The 16,307-nt window shown below is 40.2% G+C and overlaps 1 protein-coding gene across 3 annotated transcripts in view; it reads left to right on the plus strand.

The window, feature by feature from the left end:
* The window catches only part of Crebbp (CREB binding lysine acetyltransferase), a 133,071-nt gene that overhangs the window by 95,465 nt on the left and 21,299 nt on the right, over window positions 1–16,307 (plus strand). For all 3 annotated transcript variants that reach the window (XM_026385651.2, XM_077802982.1, XM_026385650.2), the window contains 6 exons: window positions 1,337–1,516; window positions 2,459–2,648; window positions 8,502–8,620; window positions 9,651–9,890; window positions 10,328–10,416; window positions 16,039–16,119. In XM_026385651.2, coding sequence (XP_026241436.2) covers window positions 1,337–1,516; window positions 2,459–2,648; window positions 8,502–8,620; window positions 9,651–9,890; window positions 10,328–10,416; window positions 16,039–16,119 — 899 coding nt within the window. The remainder of the gene's footprint in view (window positions 1–1,336; window positions 1,517–2,458; window positions 2,649–8,501; window positions 8,621–9,650; window positions 9,891–10,327; window positions 10,417–16,038; window positions 16,120–16,307) is intronic.

Genomic DNA, 16,307 nt, shown 5'->3' on the forward strand with positions numbered 1-16,307 from the left:
TGACCTGGGTGCCTCAAGACGGCACTTGTCATTATCACATCTGGCTCTCAAGTTTTCACTGAAAGCTTAGTATCACTTTCTTACAGACTAAATTAAACCTGTCACCTTCCAAAATACATTAACTTTATTCTTAGGTGCCAAGGATATTTGTTTATTAAATGAGAGGATTAATCCCAGCAACAATTCCAAAGATGACATTATTATTTCTATTTCTCCATAGGGACATGTACTTGTTTTTCTCACTCTTAAGATTTTAATTTTGTGGGGCTGGGGTTGTAATTCAGTGGTAGAGCACTTGCCTCACATGTGTGAGGCACTGGGTTCAATTCTCTGCACCGCATAAAAATAAATATATGAAAAGATATTGTGGGGCTGGGATTGCGGCTTAGTGGCAGAGTGCTTACCTATTACATGTGAGACACTGGGTTCAATTCTCAGCACCACATATAAGTAAATTAATAAAGTAAAGACCCATCAACAACAAACATATATACACACACACACACACACACACATATATATATATACTTTTATATCTTTATATAAAAGATATTGTGTCCATTTACAACTAAAAAACATTTTTTTAAAGATATTTTGTTATGTTTTTGTGGTTCTGGGTATTGAGCCCAGAGGCTTATGAATGCCATCCCCAATTCCTAAATAATCTTCTTATAAATTTTTTGGTGTCTTTTGCTTGTTTACTTGCAATTTCATTGGGGTAAGACTTTTAAAAATTATTCATTTGTCGGGTAAGGGTTGGGGATCAAACCTGGCGCTTCACACATACTGTCTTCATATATACTTCATACATGTTCTGCCAACGAGCTACAACCTAGCCCCAAGATTTTGAAAATTTAGAATGCTTTGTGGTTCCTTCCTAGTGTTTTCCTATTCCACCACTGTCATCATTCTACAATGAATACAGGCCCATTGGATATCCTGCTTGCAATAGGCAAATTACCCTCCCTTTATAATAAATAATTTTTGTTTGTTTAATATGGGGATTAAGCCTTCCTCATCGGTATCTCTGGATTTTGCTATTGTTACATTTGCTTACAGGGCTGAGATCGAACTCAGGCTCTTATGCCCTTTTTTTTTGGCACTTGGCTAAAAAAAAATTGGAGAAAATAATTTTTTATTAGAACTTAGATCTGTTCTGTCACTATCTTCCTAACCAGAGCTTCCTCCTGGTAACTTCTCTTAGTTCTCTTGGTATGTGCCTCTTAGGTTAGTAGTGAGAAATGGTAACAAGAAGTTGGGGATCGGATGAGCAACAGGGTTGAAGGCCATTTGTGTTGTCTCTTTATAGAGATGAATGATTTTGGTTTCTTCACAGCTTTCTCAGGCAGCAACTAGCATTGATAACAGGGTCCCCACCCCGTCTTCAGTGGCCAGTGCTGAAACAAACTCCCAGCAGCCAGGGCCTGATGTACCCGTGCTGGAAATGAAGACGGAGGTCCAGACTGAGGACACTGAACCTGATCCTGGTGAATCCAAGGGGGAGCCTCGGTCTGAGGTGGGTGTTTTTTCCTTAGAATTAAATCCCACATGTTCTTGTTGGGGAGATAGCAGGAATCCTTCCTCATCGGTATCTCTTGATTTTGCTATTGTTATGTTTGCTTACAGGGCTGAGATTGAACTCAGGCTCTTATGTGTGCTAGACAAGCACTCTACCAATGAACTATATCCCCAGACCAGATTTTGTTTTAATCTGTTTAAATACGAGTTCAGAAGAGATTGGTGGTTCTTTCTAAAATATGAGGTGTGGGTTTATCTTACTTTGCCAGAAATGAAGAGCACCGGCTTACATTTTAAACATTTGAATTATCCAACCTTTTTGTTGGTGTTCCTCATTCATTTCTAGTTTTGCAGGAAGGGTGGGGGTTTACTTACTAGTTAGTCTGTGTCAGGCTGTGGGCCAAATCTAGTCTGTTTGTGAGTTTTGTTTAGCCTCTGTAGTATTTTAAAAATCAGGAAATTACAAAGAAGATTCTAGCTTTCTGACTTGAGAACTGAGCAGCTAGCTATGTTGTCATTGTGCTTACAGCCTTGTGTGGCAACAGTCTGGATGTGGGCCCTGATCTGGATGAACCCTTTGTGTGGGTCATGGGCTTTCTAACTAGCTGGTCTCCACTGCTCCTTGCTGTCTCATACCACACCTTCCACCTCTGAGCAAGAGCTTTTGACCCCTTCCCAGTTTTCAAAGATACTTATTTTAAACTAGAAATACCTATGTGTGAAAATACAAGTACTGTTCACATTTAAAATTTTTCAATTAGGACTATAATTGCACTGGTCCTGTGTTGAAGGGACTCAGTAGAAACCAAACACTTCCTTGGGGGAGGAAAGGAACGCTGAATGCACCTGGGCCTGGGAAGGGTGCATTGAGCCATGGACATCAGGAGATCTGAATGAGGTTGGGGATTGATCTACTAGCCGTGATTCTGTTTTTCTCAAGATGATGGAGGAGGATTTACAAGGGTCTTCCCAAATTAAAGAAGAAACAGACACAGCAGAACAGAAGCCAGAACCAATGGAAGTAGATGAGAAGAAACCCGAAGTGAAAGTGGAGGTTAAAGAGGAAGAAGAGAGCAGCGCTAATGGTGCCTCCTCTCAGTCAACGTCCCCTTCGCAGCCACGCAAAAAGAGTAGGTTGTGTTTTCATTAAATTGCTGGTCTATGTTGCCTTCCATTACACTGAGCTTCCATATTAAGGACTGAGAACTAGAGCAGAATAACTCCATGTCCCCTTTTATCTTCTTGCTTCCCGTTCCCTAAGTTTTACCTCTGAGAAATAGCAACAGTGAGCCACGAGAATGCACAAGGTTTATGGTATGGATGCAAGACAGGACACAGCTGGGGAGGCAGCTCAGAGCACAGAACTGTCTCCTGAGGTGATGTGTTACAGACAGGGGTTAGAGTTGAAAATGCCTCTGGGACTTTGAGCAGGGTAATGAGTGTGGGTTCTTGTCAAGATATTAAACCAATGAAGAATCTAGAAAAATGGCAAAATAGCTATTGTTTTAGGAAAATGATTACTGGCAACACAAGTGTGGCCTAGAGATGGCAGGTTTCTGCTGACTTCATGAGGGAAGTGCGTACACAGTATTGGGGCAGTGGAGAAGAGGGGGCTGCTTAGCCCTAGGGACCTGGTGTTGCAGGATGGGAAGGTAGGAGGGGTTAAGAAGCTTTTGGGATGAGCCAGCCATGCAGTGGAAGGTGGATGCAACCCCCTTAAGATGTATCCAGAGCAAGGAGGTAACAGGGAGTTGGAAAATTGGCAAGTGACCCTTCTCAATGGGAGATAGTTGAGGGTGGTGAATGTCACATTTGGGAAAAACTGCAGAGAAGTGTCAGCAGCTGAAACCATGGAGCTTCACGGCTGGAAGGGACCTGAATTGTGGAGGACAGCAGACCCTAGGCCTCTCTATCTCCTCCCCGAGAGAGTTTTAGATTGCATAGGTTATCACACACTGTTTGTTGGGAATTAAAACTTGAAAGTTTTAATTTTTTTAAAGTCAATGCATTTTTTATGAAAAATACAAATAGAAAAGTGACATTATTTTATAATTTTGCAATGTTTCAAAAAGGGTTAAAGGAACCCAGCTAGATTCATAGATGTACCCTGTGTTCACTGCTGTGGTACGTGGTTGGGATGAACTGTGTGAAAAAAATTCAGTCCCTGTCAGATCAGTCATTAGTGAAGGGAGACTCAGTTTTCATAGCTTTTCAGGTAATGGTGGGTATCCTTTAACACTACACCAAAAAGTGGACATTTGTTGAAGGTGAGTTGCAGTGTGGAATCCATAGCACTGGGTTTTTTGAACTCTGCCTGTGCCATCAGGATTCATGGGGTCTATGTATTCAAAGAATACACATTAATTTGTGTGTGTGACATCATCCTCTGGTCACCTGAGAAGTATTGGTTCATTGTGTAGAATTTCCAAGTTTTGACATACTTCATTCTATAATTAAAAAATAAAAAAGGCCAGGTTTAGTGGCATATCCCTATAATCCCAGTGTCTCGGGAAACTGAGTCAGGATTGCAAGTTTAAGGCCACCCTGGGGAACTTCTCTCTCAAAATAAAAACTAAAAACGGCTGGGAATGTAGTTTGTGTGTGTGTGTATGTGTGTGTGTGTGTGTGTGTGTGTGTATATATATATATATATATATATATATATATATATATATATTTTCATCAAAAAAAAAAAACCCGCAAAAGACCACATTCTTTAATGTTACCAACCTCTTCAAATTTTATAAATTTTGGGAAGTGTCAAGCTCATGTGACAAATACAAGTTTTTCAAAATTCTAAACTTTTGATGAAAACCTCAATATTGTCACTTATCCTTGAAATAACTGGCTGTCTTAGTTTGTTTTTGAGAAAATGTCTGCCACACACCAGAACCCAATAACCAGAGCTTGTGTATCTGTTGCTCTTGCAGGGTGTGTGTGTCCATGAGAAAAAGCAGCTCCTTCAGCTCAGCCTGCCACTGGCACAGGTGCAGCTCTGAAGTTGGCCTGCGAGCAGCACTTATGTTGTACAGACTTCCTGTTACATCACACAGAACTAGGGTGTGTCAGAGGTTGAGATATAGTAAGAATAATGACTTTTCTGCCTCATCCAGAGTAATCTCGAATGGCTGGCATTCTTTTTCCTGTGAGTGCAGGGTGGCCACAAAGAATGTAGTGACCCCTGAGTTTGGTGTTGTTGCCTTTTTTACTTTTGGTTTTTCTTTTTCTTTTTTTTTTTTTTTGGCCTTGCCAAAATGTTAGCTGTTTTTGGCTGGGGTTGTAGCTCAGTGGTAGAGCGCTCACCTAGCATTTGTGAGATACTGGGTTCAATCCTCAGCATCACATAAAAGTAAATTTAAAAAAAAAAAAATTTGTGTCCATCTACAACTGAAAAAATTTTTTTTTAATATTAGCTGTTTTATTCTCTGTTGAGTTTGACTCACTTGTGTGAATGTCAACACAGGGCACTTTTGTGTTAAAGAAATAGTTTTGATCTTACACCTAAAAGGACCCATGGCAATGCTAGAACTTTTTGGAGTAACAGCAGTGTTACAAATCTGTGTTCTCTCTTATGGTGGCCAGCAGCCACATGTGGCTCTTGACTACTTGAACATGACAACGGTGTCTGAGGAGCTAAATTACTTACTTAATTTATGCATTTAAATTCCAGTAATCTCTTGTGGCTGGTGACTACCACTTTAAGCAACATGGAGGGTCTTCCAGGAGTCTGTGAGCCATACTTTGTGAGAACTTTGGGTATGGTGCACCATCCTCACTGAATGTAGGCTTTGAGGCCAGAGAAGCAGAATGACTCATTTATGACACACAAACTAATAAGTCCTCCTGATATTTCTCATTCAGCCCATTTGGAGACAGGAGTGTGCAAATGTTTTCCTCAGTATAGGTTTTATATAGTTATGGAATGAATGATCAACCAGAATGCTGCCCAGTGAAGGCCTTTTTTTTTTTTTTTGTACTGGAAATTGAACCCAGGGCCTCACACATGCTAAGCAAATTCTGCTATAGCTAGCTCTATCTCTGTTTTAATTTTTTGAGACAGGGTCTCGCTAAGTTGTAGGGCTGACCTCTTTACTCAGCTTCCCAAGTAGCTGGGATTAGAGGCTTGTGCCTTTTTGCCCAGCAAGGCCATATCACTTTTTAAATCACCTTAGGGAGATGACATGGTCCAAGAGTCAAGAGTAGAAGACACTTTTTATTTTGTAAAAAGGCACATTGTGCTGGGTGTAGTGATGCATGTTTGATCCCAGGACCTCAAGATGCTGAGGCCAGAGGATCACCAGTTTGATGCTAACTTGGGCAATTTAGCAAGGCCCTCAGCAACTTAGTGAGAACCCCATCTGAGAATTTTTAAAACGTGGGTGGTGGGGGCTTGGGATATGGCTCAGTGGTAAAGCACCCCTGGGAATAATCCCTAGTTTCAAAAAAAAAAAAAGTTTTGTATTTCAGCTTTGCATATAATAGCGTTTCTACTAAAACTACTGAACTTAGCTATTGTACAAAAGCGGGCCACAGAAAACATACCAATGCAAGAATGTGGTTTTGTGCCAATAAAGCTTTTCTTCTGGAGACTAAAACTTGAATTTTATGTAATTTTCACGTCAGGAAATATTCTGGTCATTAAAAAAGGTAAATACATTCTTAGCACTCAGCTCACATATATTGGGCAACAGGCCAGATTAGGCCTCTTGGTCATAATTTGCCAACCCTGAAACTCGAAGAATGAAAAAATTATTAATTGTGTCCTAATAATTATGAGTTGTTCAAAAAAATACCAATTGCTTCCTTATTTCCATATAAAAACAGTATAGAACAAAAGGGTTAGTGAAGAGCAAAGATGTGTACGTGTCTCCGAGGATGCTGGATGGCAAATCTTACTAGATCAGGCCTTTATGCTGTGATAGAGCACTTGGCAGTGTGTGCATGGGGAGTGCTGCAGTTGGGCCTTTACCATGCTCACCTGGTCCTTGAGCAGCAGTCCAAGGACTAAAACAGCCAGGTGTCCTGGAGAGGAGTCAGCGTTTGCCGAGGTGCTCAGGAGACTAGTGGGTCCCTGGCTCCTCAGGGGATCAGCTCTGGGGAAACTCCTGGACCATGGAGTTTCCATCTCTAAAATGAGAGGTGTTGAGATGGATTTTTCCTTTAACCTTTTGCCTTGACTTTCGCTTGCTGGAAATCAGGTGGTGCTTTCCAGAATTAACAAGTTAGACTCCCCTCAGAAAAATGACTCCTGGACCTGGTATGTGCCACTGCCTCGCTGGAATTAAATGTTCACAGTATTTTAGATCTTGACTTTTTTTCTTTTTTCTTTTTTAAACACAGGACTTTGTTATTTTGATCACAAAGGGCAGACCTTCACAGTACAGGGCAGCAAGTTCTGACAGTGGGGAGGACCCCCTACTTGCCAGTGATGAGAGGGTTCTGCAGGACCGCTATGACAGAGTCCCGGTGCAGAAACATCTTGAAGATGTAGAAGTCTTTGTTGACTGGCTTGGACTTTTTCCCTTGCCATTCTTAGGGACCTAGGTCCGCATCTCCTTCATGTTCTCTGGCACTGCGTTGCAATGCCTTTCAAAAGCCTTCATACCACCCAGGGCTTTCTTCTTGTTGTGGCAGTTGATGAGCACTTGGATGGTGTTCTTGACTGACTGACTGTGAGCACAGAGAGTGGATCTTTGTAACTTGCACTGGATTTTTAAATTATAGTTTACCATGTATCTATTATAGAAAATATTTTGGGTTTGTTTTTTGGGGGGGTGCTAGAAATTGAACCTAGGGGTGCTTTATCAGTGAACTACACCCCCAGTGGTTTTAGGTTGTTTAGTTTGAGTCAGGGTGTTGCTAAGTTGCTGAGACTGGCCTTGAATTTGCAATCTTCCTGTTTCAGCCTCCTGAGCAATTAGGATTATAAACACATGCCATTGTACCTGTCTAGAAAATATTTTCAACATACAGAAAACACAAAGAAGAAAATTTGCATTACTTAAGAACTTGTTTCCTCGGAACTTTTTCAACACAGTTGCCTTTGACCATTTTTCTATGTAAAAGAGGTTCTGTGATCCAGACAGGATGATGACTTGCTTACTGTTTACTCATCTGCCTCATGCACTGAGTTGCCTGTAGTATTCAGACCCATGTGGGTCTTGTATGAACATACCACCTTAAAGTATTTGGCAGTGTTTGTTCTTGTATTGGTGACAACAAAAGCTGTGGTAGGGCTGGGCATGGTGTTATCCAGAGGCTGAGGCAAGAAGATCGAAAATTTGAGGCCAACCTGGGCAACTTAATGAGATCCTGTCTCTAAAAGGCAAGGAGGGAGAAGAACTGAAGGATGTAGCTCAGTAGTAGGGTACCGCTGAATTCATTCCCCAATACCAAAAGGTACAGTAGGAATGCAGTGGCTGTATATAGGGTTGGAGCAGTGGGCATTGGTAAATGTGGGTTAGAATAGTATGGAACTTTTTTGAGAGAATACTTGGTTTTGTAGCCCAATTACTGTATACATCTTTTAAATGAGATTATAATATAGAACTGTTGGTCTCAGGTGGCCTCAATTTAATATAGCCAAGGATAGAAAAGTCTCATCAGGATTTTTTTTAAAGGTTCTTTCAATGAATTGGCTTTATTTACCAGTTTGATCAATGAAACAGATGTGGGAGTAACTTTGTTTTCTATTCCAAAAAAAATTTTAAGATTGGAAACCCTGTTGTTAAAGAAGCAAACCACCCAGTGTTGTATTTTGCCTCACAACCTGAATGCAGTTTTTTAAAACCCTAATGTTACTATGTTTCCAGAAGCCCTGAGTTTGACATTTTGTCCATGGACTCTTAGGTTGATTCCTAGGAGCTCCCACAGTGCCTCAGATGTGTGGCTGGGAGATAGAAGCTGCTTTGGTTTCCATTTTAAATGTTATCTCAGAGAGGTCTGGGCAGCTGTTACATGTCTGTTTGGTGTTCTACCTGCAGTTTTCAAACCTGAGGAGCTACGCCAGGCACTTATGCCAACCCTAGAAGCGCTCTATCGACAGGACCCAGAGTCCTTACCTTTTCGGCAGCCTGTAGATCCCCAGCTCCTAGGAATTCCAGTAAGTTAACACAATAAAAATATGTTAATTCTTTGAGCATCTGTTGTTTTATCTCTGATAGTTGGGTAAAATACCCTCCTTGCTTTGAAGATGTTTCTCCTAATAGTGAAAACTGTTACCTGTCAGCAGTTATCTATGGAAGTGTTTATTTCATACAGTCTCACTTGTCCATGAAATCCCAGGTCTGGGTCAGGGAAGTCATGCACTGGGCCCCGAATCCACTCACTCTACCTCAAGATGCCCAAGGTCTTGCTTTGTATTTGGGGCTTTGTGAAAGCTTTGTCTTAAAGCACTGGAGAATATGGGCTTGGGTGCCACTTAGTGGGAGAGTGTCCCCTTGCCTGTGTGAGGCCCTGAGTTAATTCCCAGCACCACAAAACACAGGAATTGGAGGACATAAGTTATGAAATATATACCTATCCCTCTTTGATGTCCCTGGAAAGCCCCCCAAAGGTCATGGGGATCCAACAGGTTCTGTTGAACTATGGTTATCAGTTTGCCACTGCATTCTATGTGCTAGGACCTAGTGAACATCTAGAAGTACACTTTTGTTCATCATTTTAATTCAGTGAATTAAAAATTCTCACTTAAATTTTTTTATTAAAAAATCTTTTATTAAATAATCCATTAATTTTTTTTCTTAAGTTTTCCTTTTAAGTGATTTGATTACACTTCAAATATGTATAATTTTAATGAATCATATTGAAGGAATTGATTATCATTTCATTTCTTACTATTGAGAATGAAAGTTATTCTGGTACTTTTGAATTTATTATATTTTAAGATAAAGCTGCCAGGGGCTGAGTTGTGGCTCAGCAGTAGAGCGCTCGCCTAGCACGTAGGCCCTGGGTTCGATCCTCAGCACCACATATAAATAAATAAATAAAATAAAGGTATCATGTCCAACTACAGCTAAAAAATAGAAAGAAAGAAAGATGATAGATAGATAGATAGATAGATAAAGCTGCCAGATGAGGCTAGCACTTAAAATTTGGAGGATCCACTAGACTAAGAACATTTTATTTTTAAGGATTATTTTGACATTGTGAAGAATCCCATGGACCTCTCTACTATCAAGCGGAAGCTGGACACAGGGCAGTATCAGGAGCCCTGGCAGTATGTGGATGATGTCTGGCTCATGTTCAATAATGCCTGGCTCTACAACCGCAAGACGTCCCGTGTCTATAAGTTTTGCAGTAAACTTGCAGAGGTCTTTGAGCAAGAAATTGACCCTGTCATGCAGTCCCTTGGATATTGCTGTGGACGCAAGGTATAGTCTTAGGTTTTTCAGAAAATAAACTTTCCTGGTTAATTAAGCCCGGGGTGTTATACTGAGGAGACTTGGCATTCTGACCACACATGTGCTAGAAACTCACAGGAGCACCCGGTCTTTTTGTAGCACAGTTGACTGCCTAAAGTGATAACATGGTCAAGGCTAGAGTGCTTGGTTGTGAGGAAGCCTTGGGTGACACCTTTCTGGCTGCCTGCTGCTCATTTCCTCTGTCTGTAATACTTGTTTCAGAGCCAGGTTACACTAATGGTCATATTTAATCCCAAAATTTCTTAAAATAGCTATGAAAATTATTAGAAATTACTCAATATGCTAACAAATAATTTAATGGCTTTTTATAACTCTCCACAATGGACTAGAACATTTCAGGATGGTAAATGGAATTCATTTTTGGTGTTTTCTCTTTGTTTTTGCAGTATGAGTTTTCCCCACAGACTTTGTGCTGCTATGGAAAGCAGCTGTGTACCATTCCTCGAGATGCAGCCTACTACAGCTATCAGAATAGGTAAGCCTCAGTAGTTTCCTGCACTACAGGGCAGAAAAAAGGGTTGGGCAAGGTGTGCTCATCTCACTTTAGCCTGCTTTACGCTACTTCTTTCCTGAATGAAGTTCCAAAGAAAAGTTACACAGTCTCAGCTGGTTTTGGTCACTCAGGCTCATGGTCTCCTAATTTTAAAATCACACTTGTATAGTGTAAAGATTAAACTTCAGAGCCACTGGCCACACTGGTTTGGATTAGATATACTCATTTGTAAGTCACAGTCTTTCTAAAATATAACCCTGGGGCTGGGGTGTAGTTCAGAGGTAGGGTGCTCGCCCATCATGCATGAGGCCTGGTTTGATCCCCATACCCCCCCCCATACACACACACACACACACACACACACACAAGAAAACAATAATAATAAAAAATAAAATGTAACTCAAAACAAGAGACTGAATTTGAGAGCGACTCTGATAAAGATTGAAATGTCTTTTTCAAGATATTCAGAGAATAGAATTCTGCAGGCTAACATTTGCTTAGGTAATTTGGCCTGGCTGATCTGATGGAAAGATTTGCGTTAGTGTTGCTTCCTTTATGAAAAAAAAAAAAAAAAAAAGTCTGAGGGTTTTATTATCTAATTTAAATTATAAGCACAATAGAAAATGAGATCTGTCATTTTTTTTAAATTGAGTTCAAGAATGATCCTCCTGTTTAGGATGGCTACTTCAGGGTTTTGAGAGTGGTAGTCCTACTTGGAAGTGGCAGTTGCCATCCTTTTGGAATATGAAGGTGGTTAGAGAAGAGATCTCCTGTTTTAAACAGAGGGAAAGTGAAAATAATGTTTGTTGTTGATTCCCCAAAAATTGAGCTTCCACAATTTGAGGTTGTGTTGAAGGTTAAAATCCTTTGTATGTATTGCTGTAAGTGGCCTCACATTGCCATAGCAGGAACTATCTTCTTGAGTTAGTAACAGCAGCTTCATTTTGTGATCTGGCAGCTAGAATCTTTATGAGACCAAGGTAGAGTTTTGCGCCTATGCTTTGTCTTGAGGTTCGAGTATTAAATGTTGGTGTTAGAGTTTGGTGTTTTGATTACTTTGTTCTTTTTGGGTCAGAGTAATCACCTGTGTTATGATAGCTCAAAAAAGATAAGAGGGATTTTGTTATTTGTTCAAAGGTATATTATATTATATACACAGGCCTGACAAATATGGAATTTTGAGATTTTTTTCCTCCAGTTTTTTTGTTTTTTGAAGAAAATGTGATTATTTTAAAAATAGTAACTCCCATCACAATCCTTTTATAAGGCAGTCCTCATACTGCAAAAACTGAGGACTTAACTTAGAGGCAATTTACCACTGAGCCACATCCCCAGCCCTATCTATCTATCTATCTATCTATCTATCTATCTATCTATCTATCTAGGACAGGGTCTAAGTTGCTTAAGGGCCTTGGTAAATTGCTAAGGCTGGACTTGAATTTGTAATCCTTCTGTCTCAGCCTCCCAAGCTGCTGGGATTACAGGCATGTATCATATCACAGGGCTCAAAATCCTATTTAAAAAATAAAATAAAACTGTTGGTGGGCCCAGTTGTACATGCCTATAATTCCAGCTACTTGGGAGGCTGAGCCAAGCCTTAGCAATTTACTGAGACCCTGTCTCAAAAAAAAAAAAAAAAGTTTTTTTTAAAGGACTGGGGATGTAGCTCAGTGGCAGAGCACCCCAGGGTTCAATCCCCAGTACCACGGGAGGTTGGGAGGGGGGGCTGTTGACACAAAAATGGTTTGAGAGGCTTCACTGGCTTCCTGTACAATATAAGGGCAGCTCTCCTGGAAGTGTGGCCTGTGCAGCTGTCTTGCTAAAACCAGTTTAACAGAGTTTGATTTCTGTCTCAGCATCCCCTTTATCGTTTTAAAGCAAACTTTAAAATTATACCACAGCCCATTTGTGATGGCATCCCTCCCTAATGACCAGGCATTGTTTCAGAAGTCTGACCCCACCATTTACAATTTAGCCCCATGGTCCTTAGCACTTGTCATGATATATCAAGCTTAAACTTAAACTTATCTGAGACACAGGAGCAGTAGCATCTTTCCTGAAATCCACATGTTAAGCCCTGAGAAATACTGTCTGCTGCTCTGTCACCCAGCACGGTTTTGGTCTAGAAGGAAGAAAAGGGTACTTGCTACTATCTTTAAGTGGTTGGGGCCTTTTCATTGTTGGTTTCACTGTTCCTGGGTCCTTGGGATCCTGCCTTTGCTGGTAGGAACAGACTTTGGCCACAGATGCTGAGAGCAATTAAAGATAGAGTTGATGGGATCAGGGCATACTAATGCCTTCTCAGGGAAGGTCATCAGTGGAGCACAAACAGGACTTCTGGAAAGTTCTGAAATGTCCGATTTTATTTCTACATAAAAATTCACTTTTACCAAATAAAAATAATATATTTTTCTTGAGTAAAATGCAAATAAAATAGTTGTATCCTATGAATGATGCTTTTAAAAGCTTTAGATGTACCTCTGCTCTCTGGAATGCTGTACTTGAGTAGATTAACATTGTTATTCTAAGAAAGCAGTGGCCCTGTTCTGTGGTGAGCTTTCTAACTGCATTTTTGTTCTCAACTTCGACTATTTATGAACACTGTGGTGTTCTTAAATATTTGTTTTATCACCTGTGCTAAACTATTTGGGCACTTAGAACAATAGAAAATTCTATAGACCATTTAAACAAGTGAAACCCTAATGTATAAACTAGTATGTGATTCTGTTTTCACTTGTTGCTAAGCTTTGAAAATTTAGAACTAACTCATGCTGGGGAAACTTGCAGCTTTTCCAGGAATTATCTATAGCTAATATGGGGATTATTTATAGATACCTCAGTTACACACTTAGATAGAATACTTAAAACAATCTGCATTTGAAAACTTACTCCATGTGATAAATTACCCTTTCAAATAGACTGTGCAGTCACGTTGTGCTACTTTAGCCACCCAGATGTACATCCTCATCGGATTATATGAAGGATTTCTCCTTCACAGCTCCATGTTCATCAAACTGCTTCTTTCACACAAGCAAAATACCACCTAGGGCTGTTATGGTTGAAGAGTGGACTTCTGAACCTTTATTTCCAGGGAGAATAAAGTTCGGACTAGGTAATAGATAGGGACAGTCTAACATTAGTATCTGTTACCCATGGTCAGGGTGGTTTTAGCTGGTTTGATTTGATGGACAGCCCCTCCCCATTCTGTTCACTGTCTTCGTTTCTCTGAAGGGTGAGGAAGGAGAGAGGCTGTGCCTGATCCATGACCTCTTCCCGTCTTAAACATGAAGAGGCTAAATTCTGTGATTTCTTGAAAGACAGTGCTTTGGGACAGACATGAGAGTCTGTTAACACTCTGTCCTTCCCACTTACTGACCTGACATTCCCAGGGGTGGGCATGGGTCACACAGAGACTTACTTAGGTTTCCTTGGTGTCTCAGGAGGCTGCCATCTAACTATTAATACTTCATTCCGCCTCAGTTTGCTACATGGATGGGTTCATGGTTCTTTTTTCCTAGAGTTGTGGGGCTTGATGCCCTTCTTGAATAAAAGCAAAGAATTTGCCCAGGATTTTAAAGCCATTTGGACTTGCTTATAATTGTGGTGGTAATTTCACTTTTAACTGTCCAGTGGTAGTCTTCTCACTGGCCCACAGAGCTGCATTTTGTATAAGGAGTGGCGCAATTAATTCTGAGCTTTATTTTTAAAAAGGAAATACTTGCTTTGAGGGAATATCTATTTCGCATTTTGTTTTCTTTCCACTGAATCGGTCTATAGTTTTGTATTTTAATTCTTGCCAGCGATAACCATGCCCTCCTACATGTGGAAATTGCTTTATATGATTTAATGTCTCCATAGGAATATTTGCAAAATAGTGAATGTCCAGGATGTTGCTATAGTTCATCCAGAAACATATAAATTATGTGTATATTTAAAAACTGCTAATCTGTCTGTTGCTAGTCAGAGTTTTTAATCTTGGCAGAATTTATGAATTGAATTGGACCCAAATAAACTAGTCCCTGCAAGAAACTGTTTATTAATACAGTTGTTAATTGCAGTAATTCCACCCTGTGCTCATCGATTGAGTGTGGGAAATTGAATAACCTTGAGATATTGCATGCTCTCAGGTTTCATTTTTTTGTTTGCTGTGTGTTTCAGTTAGTGAGACCCAGCAGACAAATGTTGGGTGTGTTTGACTGAGGTGGGCACTGGGACTTGTGGGGGCCTCTTCTCCTGGCTGTGCCTCCATCTGTAGCTGAGCGAGTGATGAGGATCAGTGCCTCCCTCTGCCCCGGGGTCAGCATGACGCCCGGTGTCTTGTCACAGTGTTTCTACTACTAATCCTTGTTGGCATCTCGTCGACGTAGTTTTGAGCTCTAAAACTGCATTTTATCGTGCTGCCATCACTATCTTACACTCATTCTTTTTGCTTGTGTCATTCTCCATTCAGCTTGTTTATTTTACAGTATTCTTGTGTACTCATCTTGTATAAGCGACATCCACCTGCATTTTTGTTGATTTCTGATTCATGTCCTTTCCAAACATTTAATAGTTTTTATTTTAATTGTTCTTATTTGATAGCTTGAGCCCAGGCTCTTTGTTATTATTGTATAAGAAATTGGGGTGATGGATAATTTCTCAAATGCAGATTGTGCTTTAACGATAAACTCTAAATTTGCTTAACTTGGGTAGTTACCAAGTCAGAACAGTCATTCGCCAAGTATTTCAGATTGATGAATGATTGGTCCCAGCACCAAAACTTCAAATCAGAGCTTAGAACTGAATTTTAAAAGTCTTTAAGATTGTTCATGTATTTACATATATTGTATTATTTATACAATATATCATTTTTCTATATACTTATTAATAAATGGCTGGAAAGTCTTTGACCCTGACTGCATTTCTGTTAAATGTTTGTCTAGAGTATGGATTTGGTTTCATTTGTATTAGAATACAATAAACTGAGTGATTAACTTGAGAAAAATAACAGGAATAAATTAAAACCAGTTCTGGGTGCTCAACATTATCACATATTTCAAGAGCTGGCTTAATATCAGAAATAAAACCTTTGAATTGCTGTCAAGCATAAATTTTTATTTTGAAAAATAAAGTATTTCAGTTTAAATTGCTTTTTAAGGCCTTTTGTCAGATTATTTTGCTCCATCTCAAACCCTGGCGTTATATTTGATTTTATGACAAAATTCAGATTCCTAAATTTAGGCTCCATGCAATCCTAGCATTAACAACTCTAAAGCATTTGCATCTTGGAGCCGGACAACCTGTCGTTGTTAGTGATGATGGCCTGTGACGTGTGCAATGAGACCGAATGCTAATCAATGCTTTGCCTTGGCTTTCTGCTCTGTGTTGTCTCGTGTTTGCGTCTTACCTCTGTGTCTGTGCTATTTGTTCCCTTCCCTGTTCTCTAATCCTGCCCTTCCCCACCTGCCCCTGTTCCTTCCATTGTCCTCACTGACCCATCAATCAACCAACAACGCCCCCCCTTCGTCGTGGTGCTCTGCCCTGCTCTGATTGGTGGCTTCGTTGCTTGGGTGGCTGTGTGTTATGATGGACCAGTTCACCCAAGTATGGCCTTCTTGCTGACAGGTATCATTTCTGTGAGAAGTGTTTCACAGAGATCCAGGGCGAGAATGTGACCCTGGGTGACGACCCTTCACAGCCCCAGACGTAAGTACAATTTTCTCATATTTTCCTCTTGCCTGTGATTAAAAGGGAAACCAGAGTGTGCCATTTTGACTTCAGTGTAGTTTTTTCATATTAACTATGCCCACATTTAATTGTATGTGTGTGTGTAGACATTTATACTTGAAGATGGAAGGGTCTTAGCCATAAACAGCCATAAACATTCTTCTTCC

Source organism: Urocitellus parryii, chromosome 9, assembly GCF_045843805.1.
Source record: "Urocitellus parryii isolate mUroPar1 chromosome 9, mUroPar1.hap1, whole genome shotgun sequence".
Lineage (NCBI taxonomy): Eukaryota > Metazoa > Chordata > Mammalia > Rodentia > Sciuridae > Urocitellus > Urocitellus parryii.